Genomic DNA, 18,457 nt, shown 5'->3' with positions numbered 1-18,457 from the left:
ACATCTACCCCAACTTTTGTATTCTGTGTGTTTACTTATTATACTATCTGATTTTAAATGGTACCTTGTGATTTTAATTTGCATTTTCCTAATGTCCAGTGATGCTGAGCATCTTTTCATGTACTTACTGTTTATATATCTTTTTATATATTTATAAATATATAAATATTTATGCAGATACTTTGCTCATTTTTAATTGGGTTATCTTTTAGTTATTAAGTTATAACAGTTCTTTATTCTATATACAAATGCCTTATCAGATGTGTGATTTGCGAAAATGTTCTCCCTTGAATGTGTTTTCCTTCATTTCGTTGATGCACAAAAGTTTTACATTTTCTAGGAGTTTTATATATTGTCTCTTACATTTAGGTCTTTGATCCATTTTTAGTTAATTTTTATATGTGGTATGATGTGGGAGTCCACATTCATTCTTTTTTTTTTTTTTTGGAAGATTTTATTTATTTATTTGACAGAGAGGTAGCGAGAGCAGGAACACAAGCAGGGGGAGTGGGAGAGGGAGAAGCAGGCTTCCTGCCGAGCAGGGAGCCCGATGTGGGACTCGATCCCAGGACCCTGGGATCATGACCTGAGCCGAAGGCAGACGCTTAACGACTGAGCCACCCAGGCGCCCCACATTCATTCTTTTTTTATGTGATTATCCAGTTGCCTGAGAACCGTTACTTTCTTTTTTAACGGATAGTTTTGTTGGATATACAATTCTTAGTGGACAAGTTTATTTTTTTCCTTTCAGCATTTTGACTATGTCATACCACTACCTTTTAGTGTCCTGTATTGTTATATTTTTTGTCCATGCCTTTCAACACCTTGGCTTTATGTCCATATGTAGATCTCTTCGGATATTCATAAGATCTTCCTGGTTGTGTAGATTATTATTATTATTATTATTTGGGAAGTTGTCAGGCATTATTTCTTCAAATATATATGTTTGGCTCTTTTTCTCTGTCTTCTTCTGGAAGTCCCTTTATAAAACATTTTGTTTCCCATGATGATAACCCTTTGAGGTGTTTTCATCCTGCTTTGTGTGCTTCAGATTGGACAGTTTGTTTTGAACTGTCGCCAAGAGACCTGGGTCTTTCTTCTGCAAGTTCAGAAATGCTGTTGTGTCCTTCTGGTGAATTTTTCATTTAGTTATCATGCTTTTTGATTCAACGATTTTCCTTGTGCTTCTTTTTTTACAGATATGTATGTAATTTCTATCTCTTAATTGACAATCTCTATTTGACTAGGCTTTGTTGCCATAATGCACTTTAGTTCTTTAAACATAGTTTCGTTTAGTTCTTTTAATGTATTTATGATAGCTACTTTACAGTCTTTGTCTGCTAAGTTGAACATCTGCGGTCCCCCAACAACAGTTTCTTTTTACTGCTTTTGTCTTTATGGCCCATACTTTACCGTTTCATAATTTTTGTGAAAACTGTGCATTTTAGATAGTAAATTGTAACCACTCTGGTTTCTGATCCCCTTCCTTGATGGTGGTTATTGTGGTGGTATTTTTGTTTAGCGACTTTCCTGGACTAATTCTGTGGAGTATATCTTACCTGCTGCCTGTTGCCAGTGATGTCTGTACTCATGGAATGGGTTTTTGTTTTACTTTGTTTTGTGTTTAAACAAAAAGTCTTTTTTAAAAAAAAAGGCTGGCCTTTTAAAGTTAGTATAGCTTGGTGGTCAGCCAGTAATCAGTTAGTTGGTTGTATTTAAACCCCTTGTTCCAGAAGACTGCCATTCTTTGCCAGTGGAACTGTGTGTGCTTTAGGGAATGTGTTCAAATTTCATGATTTACACATCTGCCCTGACTTTTACTTTCTCTGATAAAGCCTCACCTTCAGCCAAAAATGAGTAGTTAAGACCCAGATATGTAATTTATTCTGAACATCACTTTTTTATGGATTATAAGCTACACTTGGCATATATTTCTTTGGAACTGAATTTTAGTATTACAAATTGACCAGGTTCAATAGTATACTTTGTTAGCATAAACAGGTTCATATAATTTTGATAATTTTTAAGATTTCCTTGATAATTTTCAGGGAACTGGGTAGGGTAAATTATATAGGTTGCTATCTTTGGTAGATTATTTAGTCAGCCTTTTAAAACGAATTTTTTTTTTTACTTTAATGAGTAGTGAATTCAATGAATATGTCAGTCTCATTAATAACAAACTAAAAAACCAAACCCTTTCTTTTATAAAATACAAATAACCTTCAGACTATTTGCTCTTTTAAGTCACTTATATCTCTATTTCATCACTGTAAATATTGGAATTTCACTGTTTAGGAAAACATTCTTAATTTTTAATATTTTTTTTATAGCTTAGCTTTAAGTCGTGGGTTGCAATATCACCAATTAGGCTGGTGATACTTGTAGAGCTTCCTCCTGGAACTCCACTGGGGGGAAGAAATTGGACTTAGTCATTGCTGTCCTGGAAATGGGGCAGATGTGAAATACCTAGGACCAGGAAGCAGCTGGCTTGAAAGATTTACTTGAATAGCATTCTGTGAGTGGTAGGAGTTCCCATTTCTATATCTGGCAGTCAGAATCACCTAGGCCACTAGAAGACACACCCTTCCCAGTTATCTTCCCCAATAAAAATAAAGTATAACAGTTCTCTTAATATAAGGTGGCTTCACTCTAAGTAATAATTGCAGTAGTAGGTCTTTGTATCATCCCCAGTCCTACTGTTTGGGGAAATTACCTAGAAATTACCAAGAAGTCTTATTTTAGGGTGCCTGGGTGGCTCAGTTGGTTAAACGACTGCGTTTGGCTCGAGTCATGATCTCAGGGTCCTGGGATCAAGCCCCACATTGGGCTCCCTGCTCGGCGGGAAGCCTGCTTCTCCCTCTCCCACTCCCCCTGCCTGTGTTCCCTCTCTCGCTGTCTCTAAGTCAAAAAAAAAAAAAAGTCTTATTTTACAGTTTAAGAATCAATCATAATTAGTGCTTCTGATAATTATTTATAAAACATCACTAATGATGCAGTCCTTTATTCACAGATTGATATATTCTCCTGCTCAATTCATGTCTCCCAAATATAACTAAAATCACATGACTAGTACTGCTGCATGTTTGAATTGTTCTCTGCCAGTAGTCTTTTTTTTTTTTTTTAAAGATTTTATTTATTTATTTGTTAGAGAAAGACACAGCGAGAGAGGGAACACAAACGGGGGGAGTGGGAGAGGGAGAAGCAGACTCCCTGCCGAGCAGGGAGCCCGATGCGGGACTCAATCCAGGGACTCCAGGATCATGACCTGAGCCAAAGGCAGTCGCTTAACCAACTGAGCCACCCAGGCGCCCTCTCTGCCAGTACTCTTAAAAGATTCACTATATTTTGTTTTAATGAGTCACATACAATTAAAATGTAAAACTTTTTTTTTGGAAACTGAGTTATTGGGCAATAACATTTGGACAGTATTTAAGTAATTTAATATGCAGTGAAATTTTTTTTAGTAATTCAAATATGCTTTCTTGATACTCATTTCCATTTACACAGAATACATTGTTGGGTGGTTTTTGTTTGGTTGATTTTTGTTTTTACAGTGATGAGAAAGAAGAACAGGATCAAAAAGAAAAATTGGTCTTGTCGGAAGATTGTGAACTCATTACAATAATTGACGTAATTCCTGGCAGATTAGAAATCACTACTCAACACATTTACTTCTATGATTGCAGTATTGAAAAAGAAGATGGTGAGGAGTTCTGGGGGAATAATTTCTGTTGTTCAATAGTTAAGTATCCAGTTTATCAAATATTAATGAGAAGAAAATAAGATAGGACTGGAATTGTGGTCTGTCATCTAAAAGGAGAAATGGAAAGTCAGTATGGGATTCGGTTTTATTATTTAACAGTGTATTAAAGGGAATGCTTTTTTTTTTTAATGTTTTTTAAAAGGTTTAGTGAGAGGAGATTGCTGTAAACTTGTTATAAAATGCAATCTTAATTTTATTTGTACATTTATTTCCATCGGCTTCTCACCTAATCCTTTATCTGAAAATAAAAAGGATATTTAAATCTAAAATGCCAATATAAAGAGAAAAGGAAAAATGTTTTTGAGATATAATAATCAGGATGATTCTCTGTTCTCATGAGAAGGAAGTAGAATAGCTATAGAATTTTTTTTTTTTTTTTTTTTTTAAGTTTTAAACCATTTAGGGGCTCCTGGGTGGCTCAGACATTTACGCATCCTACTCTTGATTTCAGCTCAGGTCATGATCTCAGGGTTTTGAGATTGAGCCCCGAGTCAGATCCATGCTGGATGTGGAGACTACTTAAGGTTGTCTCTCTCCCAGCCCCTCTACCCCTCCCCCCACACACAATGTGCGTGCTCTCTCTCTCTTTAAAAAAAATAAAATAAATGAAAGAAACCGTTTAAACATCCACTAAATTTAACAAATTATTTCTGTGAAATAGAAATTTGATTCCTTTTCCCTAAGTGGCTCTTTTGTCAGGAACTAGGAGATACTTTCTGCATAACATGAGTAACTTCATATGGTACCTTCATCACAAGATTTCTTCTGTTTTCAGGAGTAGGCTTTGATTTCAAGTGGCCTCATTCTCAAGTTCGAGAGATTCATCTGCGGCGTTACAATTTAAGGAGGTCAGCTCTTGAGATTTTTCATGTTGACCAATCCAACTACTTTCTCAATTTCAAAAAAGAGGTATGTAAGATGTTACCTTTCTGGAAGTCCCAGAGTGTTAGCTTGAAGTAATTTTCCAGCTGGTGAGCTATAATGAAACTTTGGACTCTACTCATTTGTGAAGTCAAAATATTAGAGGAAAAAGTATATGCCTTAGGAGCTAAGTAGTAAATGAATTTTGTTGGGATTTATGTTTGAGTATTTTTAGGGTGCTTGTTTTCAGTTTTTATATATGAGCAGATAAATCAGTAAAATATTGGGTGTCAGCCAATAGGTACCTCACAGTATCCAGTTGTGAAATAATATATAATATATATAATATGTTGGGATTTATGAAATTGGGTTGGGTTCAGTTAAATAATAACGGGGCAGGTATTTTTTCCGGGAATAGAGTAAATTCTTGAATAATGTAAGTGGTTAAGACCTTATCCCTGAAGCCAGATTACTTGGGTCTAGATACTAGCTCCACCAGTAGCTGTGTATCTTCAGCATGTTACTTGGGATGCTTGCCCCCAACCTTCCTTCCCTCTGTTACTCACTTGAGGTCAGACTTGCATAATTTTCTGATAGCTCTCCCAGTCTTGCTTAGCTCTTCATTTTCTGTCACAGGCATCTCTCCTAATAAAATCCTTTGAATATTCAAATCTATTTTTTTCATTTGCTTCTGAGACAATCTGGATTAGCACGGTCAGTAACTAAGTTTCTGTTCATCTGTGGGATCCAGGTTTACTTATAGATGATTTTGTTCAGACGTTTAAAGGGCATTTCTGTTTTTTTTACAAAAGAATACTTTTTTTACTATTAAAATAAAATTTCCCCATAGGAATATACAAAACTTGTGTTTTTTAGGAAGGTATGTCATGTAATTAAACCAACCATGCTTCTGTTGAATACTGTACATTTGTCTAACTTTATAGTTTTTAAAGCAAATTTATATATGGTTCTAATCTTCATAAAAACCTTCAGATTCACTGTGGCAAATTCTGTTACTGCTTTTTTTATAGATGAGGAAACTGAAGTTCAAAGATGAATTTTATTACTTTACATTTGTATAGCCTTGAAGAATTCAGAAAACTGTAAGGGTAGAGATTATTATGTTTAATGTACAAATGAAACTCAGTAAATTAATTGATTTTCCAGTATGATTGGTAAATGACAGGACTAAATTTGAACTGTACTCAAGCTAGTTTTCTGATTCAGTATCTGCTGATCATTCCATTATACACTATAACTTTTTCAAAAAATATATGGCTTGACTTCACCAAACCTAGTAGAGTAGTTAAAACCATAATAATCTATTTATGAGAAATGTCCAGAATAGGCAAATTTGTAGAGGCAGAAAGTAGATTAGTGGTTATCAGGGGTTGAGAGGGAGTGAGAATTTTGGAGGGTGATGGCTAGTGAGTATGAAGTTTCTTTCAAGGATGGTGAAAATGTTCCAGAGTTAGATAATGTTTATGTTTGCACAGCTTTTTTGAATATACAGAAAAAGCCCACTGATTTGTATACTTCAAAAGGGTAAATTTTGTGGTATGTGAATTATATTTCACTAAAGCAGTTACAAAAGCCATAATCCCAGCTTGTCTTGATCAATTTTTAAACTGTAAAATGCTGTTTTTTATAGGTTAGAAACAAAGTATATAGCAGACTGTTGTCACTTCATTCTCCAAATAGTTATGGAACCAGATCACCACAGGAATTATTCAAAGCATCAGGATTGACACAGGTAGGAAATTTTAACAGTCACTGTTTTAATGTTCATATTATATTTCAGGCTTTTGCCTAAAACTTCCTCTTCTGCTTATTTTATTTTGGTTATTATAACCATTCTTCCATTCAAATTGATTTGTTGAATTATCTTTGAATCTTTCTGTTTCACTAAAACAGTACCCTGTCCTCCAGCTCCCATACCATTTAGTTTATGGGCATATCTTACGAATTCTATTTTAATACTTTTATCTTTTTAAAATATAACAGGTGGGTTTGTTGGGTTTTTCTAATAATAAAATTAATCTATGCATGAGGTAAAAAGTGGGAAAATACAAAAGACCCCATGGGAAAAAAAGGCAAAAAAAAAAAAAATCCGTTCATCTATTAGCCAAATCTAATTAATGCTCTTGTATATTTTATCCTCACCTGTATCCCAGTATATCTTGAATTTCTACTACCAACATCCAAGGAAAGACCATTGTTATTTTTGCTTTCCAGGACTGTCAGTAGTCTCCTAATTCAGGTCTCTGCCTCCTGAATCTCTCTTCCCTCTTATATATGCTTTAATCATAATCTTAAGTGTTGCTCTTGTTCAAAAGCTATCAGCAATTCTTTCATATTGCTTATGGAATAAGCTTTATTTAATGGAATACATTTCCTGTTTTTTTTGTGGAATAAACTTTATTTGTTAAAGTACTTCTCAAGTTAGCACTCAAGAATAATTTTAATTGGGCTTTCTATAAAATATATGTATATATATTATAAATTCATTTCTCACCATTCCCATAAGTATATCTTTTGCGTAAGGCAAAACAGTAAACTTAAAGGTGAATATTAATCTGTCAGCAAAATTCTTCAGCATACCCAAACTGTGTAGAGTAATTAGCAGGCTAGTGATTAAAAGAAAATAGTGGTTATGTTTTTCTTTAGAAAATTTTATATCTAATGTAGCAAAATCTCGTCTACTGTTGTTCTAGCAAGGCAGTTCTCTGAGAATAGGTAAGATAATATTTATTTAAAATTTATAGATATTTTAGTACTTTAGGATGCTTTTTTTTAATATGTGCACTTCTGAAAATTTCAATTTATAACAAAATTTTCAATGTTGGACAGTCCTAAAATTGACATTTTTAAGATATTTAAATAAAATAACTTAATTGGAAAAAAGAATTCTTGTGAATTTTTTGACTATAATAAAAGATTTATGTTTAATTTTCTCTTCCTTTTCTAAAGATCAATTTTTAAAAGGAAGGAAATTTAGGAAATGTTTATTGGTTTAAGCCTTTTTTAAAGCCCCATTCCTTTTATTAGTAAGATGATCAAGATTATGGGAACAAAAGATTATGTTAATACTATCAATAATAGTTACTAACTTCTAAAAATTTAAGTTAATTTGGATTTTGCTTTTTGTACTATCTAGAAATGGGTGAACAGAGAGATATCCAATTTTGACTACCTCATTCAAATAAATACAATGGCAGGACGAACCTATAATGACCTTGCACAGTATCCTGTGGTAAGTTTTATAGAAATCTTATAAATATGGGATTGACTTTCAGTTTTATAATACCCAAAATGTATGTGTAAGATGATTTTTCATCTTTAAAAAAGATACAAAAACTGTTTTTGCCTTTTGTATATTTTCTACATGCTATCTTCAAAAAGTATATAAACATGAAGAGTAATTAAATAATAAAAACTTTTTTTTCCACTTCGTTGAAAATATTCCAGTGGAATTATAGGAAATAATGTTTCTGGTTATGGAACTGAAGATGAATAAACATTTGAAACAGGGAAAAATATTTTTAAAGACTATTCCTTTTTGTCTTTAGATAAGCATTTGATGTTACATATAGGGATAGTAGCTTCTCTGGAAAGGGATGTCTAAATTGTAAATTGTGGCTCTTTTAGTTTCCCTGGATTTTACAAGATTATACGTCAGAAGAGTTGGACCTTAATAACCCATCTGTATTTCGAGATCTTTGCAAACCAATTGGAGTAGTTAATGATAAAAATGCCAAAGCCATGCGAGAAAAGTAAGTGCCTTTTATCCCTTTTGAAAGATACCCATCGTTTTTTAAGGTATTTTGAATTTGCATTGATTTCTACTATGGCCAACCAGCTGTTACTTTTTTTTAAATGCACAGCGATTTTTGGTAATCAGTCTGATAATCCCTTCACTATGTCTTCTTGAAAATACATCATTGTCCCTCAAGTATCTTAACTATAGTCTGTTTATTTCACTTCTTTGCCAAATTTCAATTGACTTTGTTTAGAGTTTCTTTTCAGTTTGTATGTGCTGAAAGGTAATTTTTCTTCCCAGATATTTTAGACTTATTAACCTCCTAATCTAACATGCAAAAATACCCTTAATTTAATACAGTATTTTGGTAGATATAAAATTAATACTAACCTATGATTCACAAATAATGTGAATAAATAAAATATAGTGAAATGTGTAGAAAGTTGCTGTCTTTTAATGAGGAAAGGAATTTTTATAATTCTATATATTTATGATCTATCCTGTGAATGCCTTACAAATTTTTTTTTTATTCAAAGCAAGCTGCTGACAGGTAAAAGAATAATTTTAATTTCCCTTTTTCTCCATGTGAAATTGTGGATGAATTGTCAGTTATGACTTCTAATAATAAGGGCAAAAAACTACTTTGCAAACAAATAGTGTAGATTTACTTGAGAGTAGATTGTACATTTTTTTTTTTTAAAGATTTTATTTATTTATTAGAGGGAGAGAGAGAAAGCACAAGCAGCGGGAGTGGCAGGCAGGAGGAGAAGCAGGCTCCTCGCTGAGCGAGGAGCCCGATGCGGGACTCGATCCCAGGACCCTGGGATCATGACCCAAGCCGAAGGCAGACGCTTAACTGACTGAGCCACCCAGGCGTCCCTGTACATTTTTTTTTTCATTTTATTTGCAAATCTATCTTAGGACTTTTTGTAGTATTTGATACTTGATTTGATTTACTAGTGGAATTCTGCTGTGTATATGTTACCTCACTACCATTAGTCAAACTTTCTGACAATAACAAAAAAACAAGCTTTTTAAAATACCGTTCCACAGGAAATATTGTTTTAAATTTCAGTAGTATATGTTTTTGCATAGATGCAGATGACTTTGACCTGAAAGCTTTTATTCCCCTAAATATTAATGATTCCTATGTAAAAGGAAATTGGCCTCAACTCGATGAACTAATTACTGTTTTGGTTTGAAAAGTTTAGTGTTTATTTCCTCCAAAAAAGTGTTCTTACTCAGATTTTATACCCGCTAATTCAGATGTCAGTATTCAAACCACCATTCAAAACAATTACACAGTGGTAGTGCTTACAGAATCACTATATATATATCCTTTCCTTATTATCTGCTTTAGGTCTTCCTATTCATCATCTTCCTTCCTATCCAACCTTCTTTATCCTTTAATTGTTAGGCATTCATTTCCATAATTCTTGACCGATCCTCTATATTTTCTTTCATTACCTTGGCCACAAAGGGATGTCTCATTATCACTTTGCTTACAGTAGCAGAAAAATGGAAACAACCCTTTGTATCTAAAACTAAAGAAATAGTTAAATTGTCATAAATTCATATATGTTACTGTTATAAATACCAGGTACTGGGGGCGCCTGGGTGGCTCAGTTGGTTAAGCGACTGCCTTCGGCTCAGGTCATGATCCTGGAGTCCCGGGATCGAGTCCCACATCGGGCTCCCTGCTCGGCAGGGAGTCTGCTTCTCCCTCTGACCCTCCCCCCTCTCATGTGCTCTCTCTCAAATATATAAATAAATAAAAAATCTTTAAAAAAAAAATAAATAAATACCAGGTACTGTTAAAAAGTAGACTACTCAGTCATTTGGAAAGACATAAGTAGAAAATAACTAATGAAAAAATAGGTTGTGAACAATATATTATGTATAGCACTTTTATATTGAAATATATTTGTGTATTAACTTATATATTAAGGGTGACAGATACTCATCAGAATGTTAATGTTAATTATCTCTGCGCTTGATTTTAAGTTTCCCCTTTTTTGGTTCTCTGTGTTTTCTAATTTATCTACAGCAACTACATATTATTGCATAATATGAAACTATCCCAGAATCCTGTTTCTAGTGATACTACTTTCAGGAAAAAAAAAGAATTGTTTTTCATTTATTAACTTGGTGTGATGATATGAATATGTAAACAATGAATATTAACAGGGACTTCTTAAAAAGAATGTTTCTAGCAATGCAATACAACCTTATGTCCTCCTAATTTAATATTACTGTTGTGGTTACAAAAGTTTAGTTTCTTTTTTTAGATATGAAAATTTTGAGGATCCCATGGGAACTATTGATAAATTTCATTATGGTACTCACTATTCAAATTCTGCTGGGGTTATGCACTATCTTATTCGTACAGAACCATTCACCACCCTCCACATCCAGCTTCAGAGTGGAAGGTATGTTTTGGGTAAATAAGCTATTTTCTTAATACTACATGTTAGCATTGAAAACTCTTGGCTTTCATGTCATGTACTGTATAACAGGGCCTTATCTTTTTTATTCTCCTCTATTAGATTTTGATTCATTTAATAGCCTCTAAACAAAAACAGCCAAACTAGTTTGAGAATGGGTCACTCCAATTGACTTACACAAATGACCTTTAAGGAGAATTCCTTTTTACTGTTATCTAGTGTAACTTTGTGATTCTTACTGGTTTTAGGAACCTGCCAGAGATTGAGAGTTTGAACTGATTTAGACCTAGATCCATGACATCTGCCAGAGATTTAAACCTAACCAATGCATATGTAGTCCTCTTTAAAATATTTATTAAAGAATAAAAATAAGGAGGAATGAGGGGCTCTTACATAATCCACACAGGTCTGTGATGCCATTGTATTATCATATTTACCTGTCAGTTATAACTTACTATGTTTCACACTTTCCTAATAATCCTAAAGAAACAAACTTCTTTATGAGTCCTCGGTTTTCCAGTGTGTCCTCTCTATAGCTCCCTACTTAATCACATTTTATCTCCGTGTTGCCTTATTCTTTAACATTACTATTTCACCTTTCCTATGCACCCAATTGAGCTATATAAACATTGCCTATTCTACTCTCTTGGCATATAGTTTTTATCTCTCAAAATTAACCTTACCTCCTATCTTTAGTACAGTAAGCCTTGGCTTTCAAGAAGAGACTCTGTCCCCATGATCACATTAACCATCTCCAAATGTTACATATACATGATAGCAGGTAATTTTCACCCCATTAAAGTATAACTGGGTCTTTTCAGCTTTTAATGATTTTAAAAATAAGTGATTTTATTGCAAAGCTTAAGAAATAGATTCTGTGCTTCAAAAGACACCATCAAGAAAGGAAAAGGACAACCCATTCAGAGGGAGAAAATATTTATAGGTTGTATATCTGATAAGGGACTTGTATTTAGAAGTCTATAATGCAATAACCCTTACAATGCAATAATAGACAACCCAGTTAAAAACTGAACAAAGGATCTGAATGGACATTTCTCCAAAGAAGATATACAAATGTCCAAGAAACATATGAAAAGATGCTCAATATTATTAGTCATCAGGGAAATTCAAATCAAAACCAAATTGAGATACTTCTTCACACCTCCAAGGATGGCAATAATAAAAAAGACAGATAATACCTAGTATTGATGAGCATGTTGAGAAGCTGGAACCCTTATGTACTGCCTGTGGAAATTAAAAATGCTGTAGCCTCTGTGGAAAACAGTCTGGCAGTTCTTTAAAGGGTTAAACATAAAATTATTATATGACCTAGTAATTCCACTCCTAGCTATATATCCAAAATAATTGAAGACATATGTTCATACAAAAACTTGTAGACAGGTGTACATAGCAGCATTATTTGTAATAGCCAAAAAGTAAAAACAGCCCAAAGGTTGTTTATCTGTCAGGTGAGAAAGGAATAAATAAAATGTAGTATATCTGTACAATGGGAATATTATTTGGCCATGAGTAGATAAAAGGAATGAAGGATAGATATATGTTGCGACATGAATGATCCTCAAAAACAGTATGCTAAATGTAATAAGCCAGACATAAAAAGCCACATGTTGTATGATTTACGTGAAGCGTCCCAAAGAGACAAATCCATAGAGACGGAAAGTAGATTAGTAGTTGCCAGAGAGTAGAGATAGAGTGGATGGCGAGTGACTGCTAATAGATGCAGGGTTTCTTTTTGGAGTGATGAAAATGTTCTAAATTTGATTGTGGTGATTGTTGCACAACTCATGAATATACTGAAAATCATTGAATTGTGAATTATATGTAAATTATATCTCAGGAAAGCTGTTCTCCCTTACCCAAACAAAAAATTCTACCATTAAAACTCTATCTCCTTAAAGGTATGGTGATTAACATAACAATAAAAAATTTAAAAAAAACTCTATCTCCTTAAATTTGGATACACCATTATTAGACTTTATTGATGACCCAACATTGACTGTAATTAAACTCAGAGTTCTGCTAAGTTCAGCTCCACCTCAAACCAAGACTGGTAGGCATAAAAAGAGTCAAAATAGTCATCAGTGTCATTTAGTAAGTCATTACTAGGTAAATCCAGGAAAACAATATCAAAGGTGATGAAACAGAGGGGTTATGCTTTTTGTGAATAAAACAAATAAATAAAAACAGTATAATAAAATTATAACGTGACTACTTGACCTTCTTGCAACTACCATAGGCCTGTGGTGGAACTTTAAAATAATAGTACATGCAAGTAAAATATAAAAAGCTTTAGCCACAGAACTATTTCCCTAACTTACCCTCTGGTTTTTAGCAGAAGAGTTTGCAAAGGTGTTTATGTATAGAGGATTAAATCAGCAGCATTCCTATGGATCTGTTAATCATGTATATTAACAATGATATTTAAATTCTGTGATTCTAAAATATCCGAATAATGTTTATTCACTCTCGGTAATGAATTTTACTCAGCAAAAATTAGGCCTTTCTTTAAAAGTCTCTTAGGTTTACATTTAATTACTTGAAAATTTTCTCCAGTGTGATTTGGTTTTCAGCTCTTTTAAATAAAATGATACTAGTGATTAAAGTTACAGTATTTAGTTCCTGGCAACAAAATTTGAAAGATAGATTATCATAAGAAGGAAAAACAAATGTGTTTTTATTTTATTTTATTTAAAAGAATTTATTTATTTGACAGGAGAGAGAGGGCGCACAAGCAGGGGGGGTGGGAGAGGGAGAAGCAGGCTTCCTGCTGAGCAGGGTGCCCGAGGCGGGGCTCCATCCCGGGACTCCGGGATCACGACCTGAGCCGAAGGCAGACACTTAACTGACTGAGCCGCCCAGGTGCCTCCCAAATGGTGTTTTTAGACATTAAGAGAAAGATTAACGAAAGAGAAACTCTAGTCATTAGGAAACCTGAAGGAGGTGTAAGGTTTGTTTCATGGCTGTTGCTGCTGTCCTTAAGTACTCACTGTTCTCTGTCAATCTCCACGTGCAGGTTTGACTGTGCAGATCGACAGTTCCATTCCATCCCCGCCACATGGCAGGCTCTCATGGACAACCCATATGATGTGAAGGAACTTATTCCTGAATTCTTCTATTTCCCAGAGTTTTTGGAAAATCAAAATCGTAAGAAATAAGAGATTAAAAATTTTGACTCAACAGGTCCCAGTGAAGGATCCTGAAAAATACCTTTCAGGATATTGTTATGATATTCTATAGATTATTTAAGGTTCATTCTGTCTGTGCACTGTTCATTGAGAGGGTTTGACTGATGCCCAGATATAGTCTTACTTTCCAGGGAAGTGCTGTGGTGAACCATGATAAATGAGTCAAATTTGAATTGGTGAGAGAATTCAGAGTATAGTGTTTCCTAGAAAGCAAAAATGGCCATATGCTATTTCAGCCATATAGCTATCCACTTAGGCTAAAAGTTTTTGAGTTAGGGGCGGGAAGAAAAAAAAAGAAGTGTTTGAGTTAGATAAGATGAGGATTTAGACCAGGGGTTTGCAGACTATAAGTCGTGGGTCAGATCCACAGGGTGTAAACTCATTTGTTTATAAATAAAATTTTGCTGGAACACAGCCAAGCCAATTCATCTACATACAGATTGTGGCTGCTTTCATAACATAACAGCATATTTGAGTAGTTGCAACAGAGACCAGGGGTTTAAAAAGCAAAAAATATTTATTCTTTGACACTTCATAGAAAAAGTTGGCTGACTCCTGGTTTAGAGCAGAAGGGAGGAGGCAAATTGAAATTAATGACAGGGTATAAGTTGCCACAATATTTGAAAAATCATATTATGTTTTTGCAGTAGAGAATTATGGAGCCAAAGACAGTCTTTAAAAATATCCAAATACTTCCTCTATGAAGTAATTTTAGATTTATTTTTAAGCACACTAAGAAAATGCAAGATGGTTACTACCGGGGTTCTTAAGGGAAATTACAGTGTCAGTGGACCATTACCAACTTCTTTTTCCTCCCTTAGTATGAAGTATTAATGTTTGACCCTTTGCTTCTTCAGTAGAGTTGTTTGCCACACTAGGGAGAGCATATCCGGGGCTTTATGTCCTCTGATCATGCACCCTGAGACATGCTGTTGGAGGCAGGGCATCTGATTTCTCAGAGTAAGGCACTTAAAATTGATCACTTTCAGGGGCGCCTGGGTGGCTCAGATGGTTAAGCGTCTGCCTTCGGCTCAGGTCTGATCCCAGGGTCCTGGGATCAAGCCCCGCATCAGGCTCCTGGCTCAGTGGGGAGCCTGCTTCTCCCTCTCTTCCTGCTTCTCCCCCTGCTCATGCTCTCTCTCTCTCTGTGTCTCAAATGAATAAATAATCTTTAAAAAAATAAATAAATAAAATAAAATTGGTCACTTTCAGAAAATCAAATGACTCTATTGACGGACTCTGAGCCTAGACTCTTAGCCATAGGACTGGAGCCTCCAAAGCAGGGTGTCTGGGCTAGGAGGATGAGCAGATTAAATTTGAACACAGAAGTTAAGATACTCTTAGTTTGACAATTTCTGATGTTCGCTAGAGCAAGTTGTTGTGTTACACTGCTGTCCTGCTGGCTTCCTTTTCTAATTGTATATTGCTTCTTTGAAATGAGTTAGGTGGGAGAAAGCAAAGTACATTACTTAGAATGTCAACAAATATTAATTAGTAAAACAAATATTAATAAAACCAACTCAAAATTGTGCAAGAAAATTTTAGTATTTTCCACAATGAAAACCGTAAGGTATGGTAGTATTCAGGTAGCTTAACAACATCATCAAAGCCAAGTTCTTTCTGTATTTTCATTCTGCTGTTCGAAGTGTTTGGGCTTTGTCCTTGGCTCCTTCCCTCTCGTGGTTACAAATGACTGAAGCATTTCTAGGCTTCATAGGCAGATACAATAGTGTCTTAGAAAGAAGTGGATTGTTAATTATTTGTGTCATTTCTTAAGAGTGAGAAATCCTTTCCTATAACGTCTCCTCATTGTCCTTATACCAGTCAGCCTGCTACAGGCATAAAATAAAGCACAAGGATGGATACTTGAATAAAATCAAGGTTCTGTTACCAAATAAGGAGGGATGGCTAGCAGGTTGGCAACAATGTCTGTTACACAGTAGTTTCATTAACAAAGCCACAGGCCCTGTGCATCCTGTCATTCTATGACATTCAGACCTCTCTATTCAGCTTTGGGACACACTGATATTTTAAGACAGCTTCTTTTATGAAGGTCTTTTATGTTAACACTTTTCTCTTTCCACACTATATAAACAAGAAAACTTCATCTTTGGGACAATTTTGTCAAAATACTGTATTTTAATTATATGAGCAAATCTTTATGATATCAGTGTCTACTTAGAAGAATGGTATACAAATATATATTTTTTATTATGACAAATACAACACTTCCACTGAGTGAATTTAAAGTAAGTTACACTGAAAAGCGCTAGGAGCTGTATTTTGTAAATTAACCATTAGAAGGACTATATTAATTATTTTTAATGTAAGAAGAATACTGAATATTGCATTTTTGTGTAGGTTAAGATTTTGGTCATCCCCACTTCTCAACCAAAAATCAATTGTTAATCTGATTTACTTTGTAATAACTAATTTGAAAGTGTTTTATTTTCATTTACCTTTTTAATCAACTGATAAAATGCATTTCAATATAAGAATTATTTTTACCTGTTCAGTAAATTTAGATCAAGAAGGGAACTTGGTTCTCACCTTTTAGAGAAGAAAAGAAGCCTCAGTTTTGCTAAGGATTGTGCCCTTATACTTGTTTTACTTGATTTATTTAAATCTAAAATGATTTGATGCATTTATCTTTTATTTGTCTTAGAATTTAACTTGGGTTGTCTACAAGTTTCCAAAGAAGTAGTAAATGATGTCATTCTCCCCAAATGGGCTAAGTCAGCTGAAGATTTCATCTATAAACATAGGAAAGCTCTGGTAAGACTTTTGTGTTTATTTTTATTTATTTATTTATTTTTAATGATTTTATTTATTTATTAGAGAGAGAGAGCACAAGTAGGCAGAGCAGCAGGCAGAGGGAGAGGGAGAAGCAGGCCCTCCGCTGAGCAAGGAACCCAATGCGGGACTCCATCCCAGGACGCTGGGATCATGACCTGAGCCGAAGGCAGCCGCTTAACCAACTGAGCCACCCAGGCACCTCAGATTTTTGTATTTATTTATTAGATCACTAAGATAGAGATGCGTGTGTTTTCTAGAGAATAGATTGATGTATATCTGGCTATTAATTATTTTTCTAGATTAATTTGTCATCTGTTATGTATACCGTTGTAGAGAGTATAATATGGTAATTTATTTTGAGGTTCTGAATCTTCTGATACAGTAAGAATATAGTATAGTCCCAAGGATATATAGCAAAAAAACATATATATATATATATTCAGTTCTATAAGATAACTGCCTGTTGTATTTTAAACTATTCCAACCATCAAGCTGGTGTCGTTTGGTGTTTTGCAGTTCCCACTTGTTTCAAATCTAACAAGGATGAGGGAGCTCCTAGGTAGCTTGGTCGGTTAAGTGTCCAACTCTTGATTTCAGCTCAGGTCATGATCTCAGGGTCCTGGGATCAAGCCCTTTGTCAGGTTACATGCTTAGTGTGGAATCTGCTTGAGATTCTCTCTCCCTCTTCCTTTTCCCCTCCCCCGGCTTGTGCTTGTGCTCTCTTTCTCTCTCAAATAAAGAAATAAAATCTTTAAAAAAAAAAAATCTAACAAGGATGAGTACATTTTTGTTTTCTCTGAAGGATTTCAGTAAGTTTTTAATACGACTGCTAAATCCTAAATTCCACTTTAAAAAAATGTTAGTTTTTAGTTGAATTTCCAGTTTGGGATTAAAAGAGTAGTGAGAGGGGCGCCTGGGTGGTTCAGTCGTTAAGCATCTGCCTTCAGTTCAGGTCATGATCCCAGGGTCCTGGGATCGAGCCCCGCATCAGGCTCCTTGCTCAGCGGGAAGCCTGCTTCTCCCTCTCCCACTCCCCCTGCTTGTGTTCCCTCTCTCACTGTGTCTCTCTCTGTCAAATAAATAAAATCTTAAAAAAAAAAAAAAAGAGTAGTGAGAGTTAAACACTGATATTGTGTCATTTTGTAAATGATGCGTTTTTTTCCCCCTACAATAGTCCACTTAGTTCTCTATCTAAACTGAAATGTTTCGGAGTCTGAAACTAATTAGGCCAATACTTGGAAACGTTCCTTGTCATTAGTATATAGTATGTCAAATTTATAAAATTCAGGATTAGATCATAATATTTGTAAGCAGTAACACTATGCATGAATAAGGAATTGGAAAAAACATTAAGCAACTCAGAAAAAATCTGTTACTGATTAGATAGCCAGGAACTTCTCAGATGCATTCCTCTGTATTACCTATGACATGAAGTGTAGGGGTCCAGGATTTTGGGAAGACATGCTCCTTATATTAATATGTTAGAAGCCTGTGTTTCAGTTATGTATTGCTGTGCAATAAACTATCCAAAATTTAGTGGCTTAAAATTTAGTCATTTTATTATCTCTCACAGTTCTGTGAATTAACTGGTCTCAACTGAGCAGTTCTCATCTTGCTTGAGGTTCTC

General features: G+C 34.5%; 1 protein-coding gene across 3 annotated transcripts in view; it reads left to right on the top strand.

Annotated features, from left to right (window-relative positions):
- Nucleotides 1–18,457, top strand: part of NBEAL1 (neurobeachin like 1) — a 184,827-nt gene that overhangs the window by 125,232 nt on the left and 41,138 nt on the right. For 2 of the 3 annotated variants that reach the window (XM_081815332.1, XM_081815331.1), the window contains 8 exons: nt 3,555–3,703; nt 4,539–4,672; nt 6,276–6,377; nt 7,782–7,877; nt 8,273–8,397; nt 10,673–10,813; nt 13,863–13,993; nt 16,700–16,809. In XM_081815332.1, the coding sequence (XP_081671458.1) occupies nt 3,555–3,703; nt 4,539–4,672; nt 6,276–6,377; nt 7,782–7,877; nt 8,273–8,397; nt 10,673–10,813; nt 13,863–13,993; nt 16,700–16,809 (988 nt within the window). Of the gene's footprint in view, nt 1–3,554; nt 3,743–4,538; nt 4,673–6,275; nt 6,378–7,781; nt 7,878–8,272; nt 8,398–10,672; nt 10,814–13,862; nt 13,994–16,699; nt 16,810–18,457 lie in introns of all 3 variants that reach the window. The other variant, XM_081815330.1, reaches the window with a different exon arrangement.

The sequence above is a fragment of the Leptonychotes weddellii genome, chromosome 3 (genome assembly GCF_054177405.1).
Source record: "Leptonychotes weddellii isolate Sample4059 chromosome 3, ASM5417740v2, whole genome shotgun sequence".
NCBI classification, from domain to species: Eukaryota; Metazoa; Chordata; class Mammalia; order Carnivora; family Phocidae; genus Leptonychotes; species Leptonychotes weddellii.
Note: the sequence above shows the minus strand (reverse complement) of the source record. Positions and strands in the feature narration are given on the sequence as shown.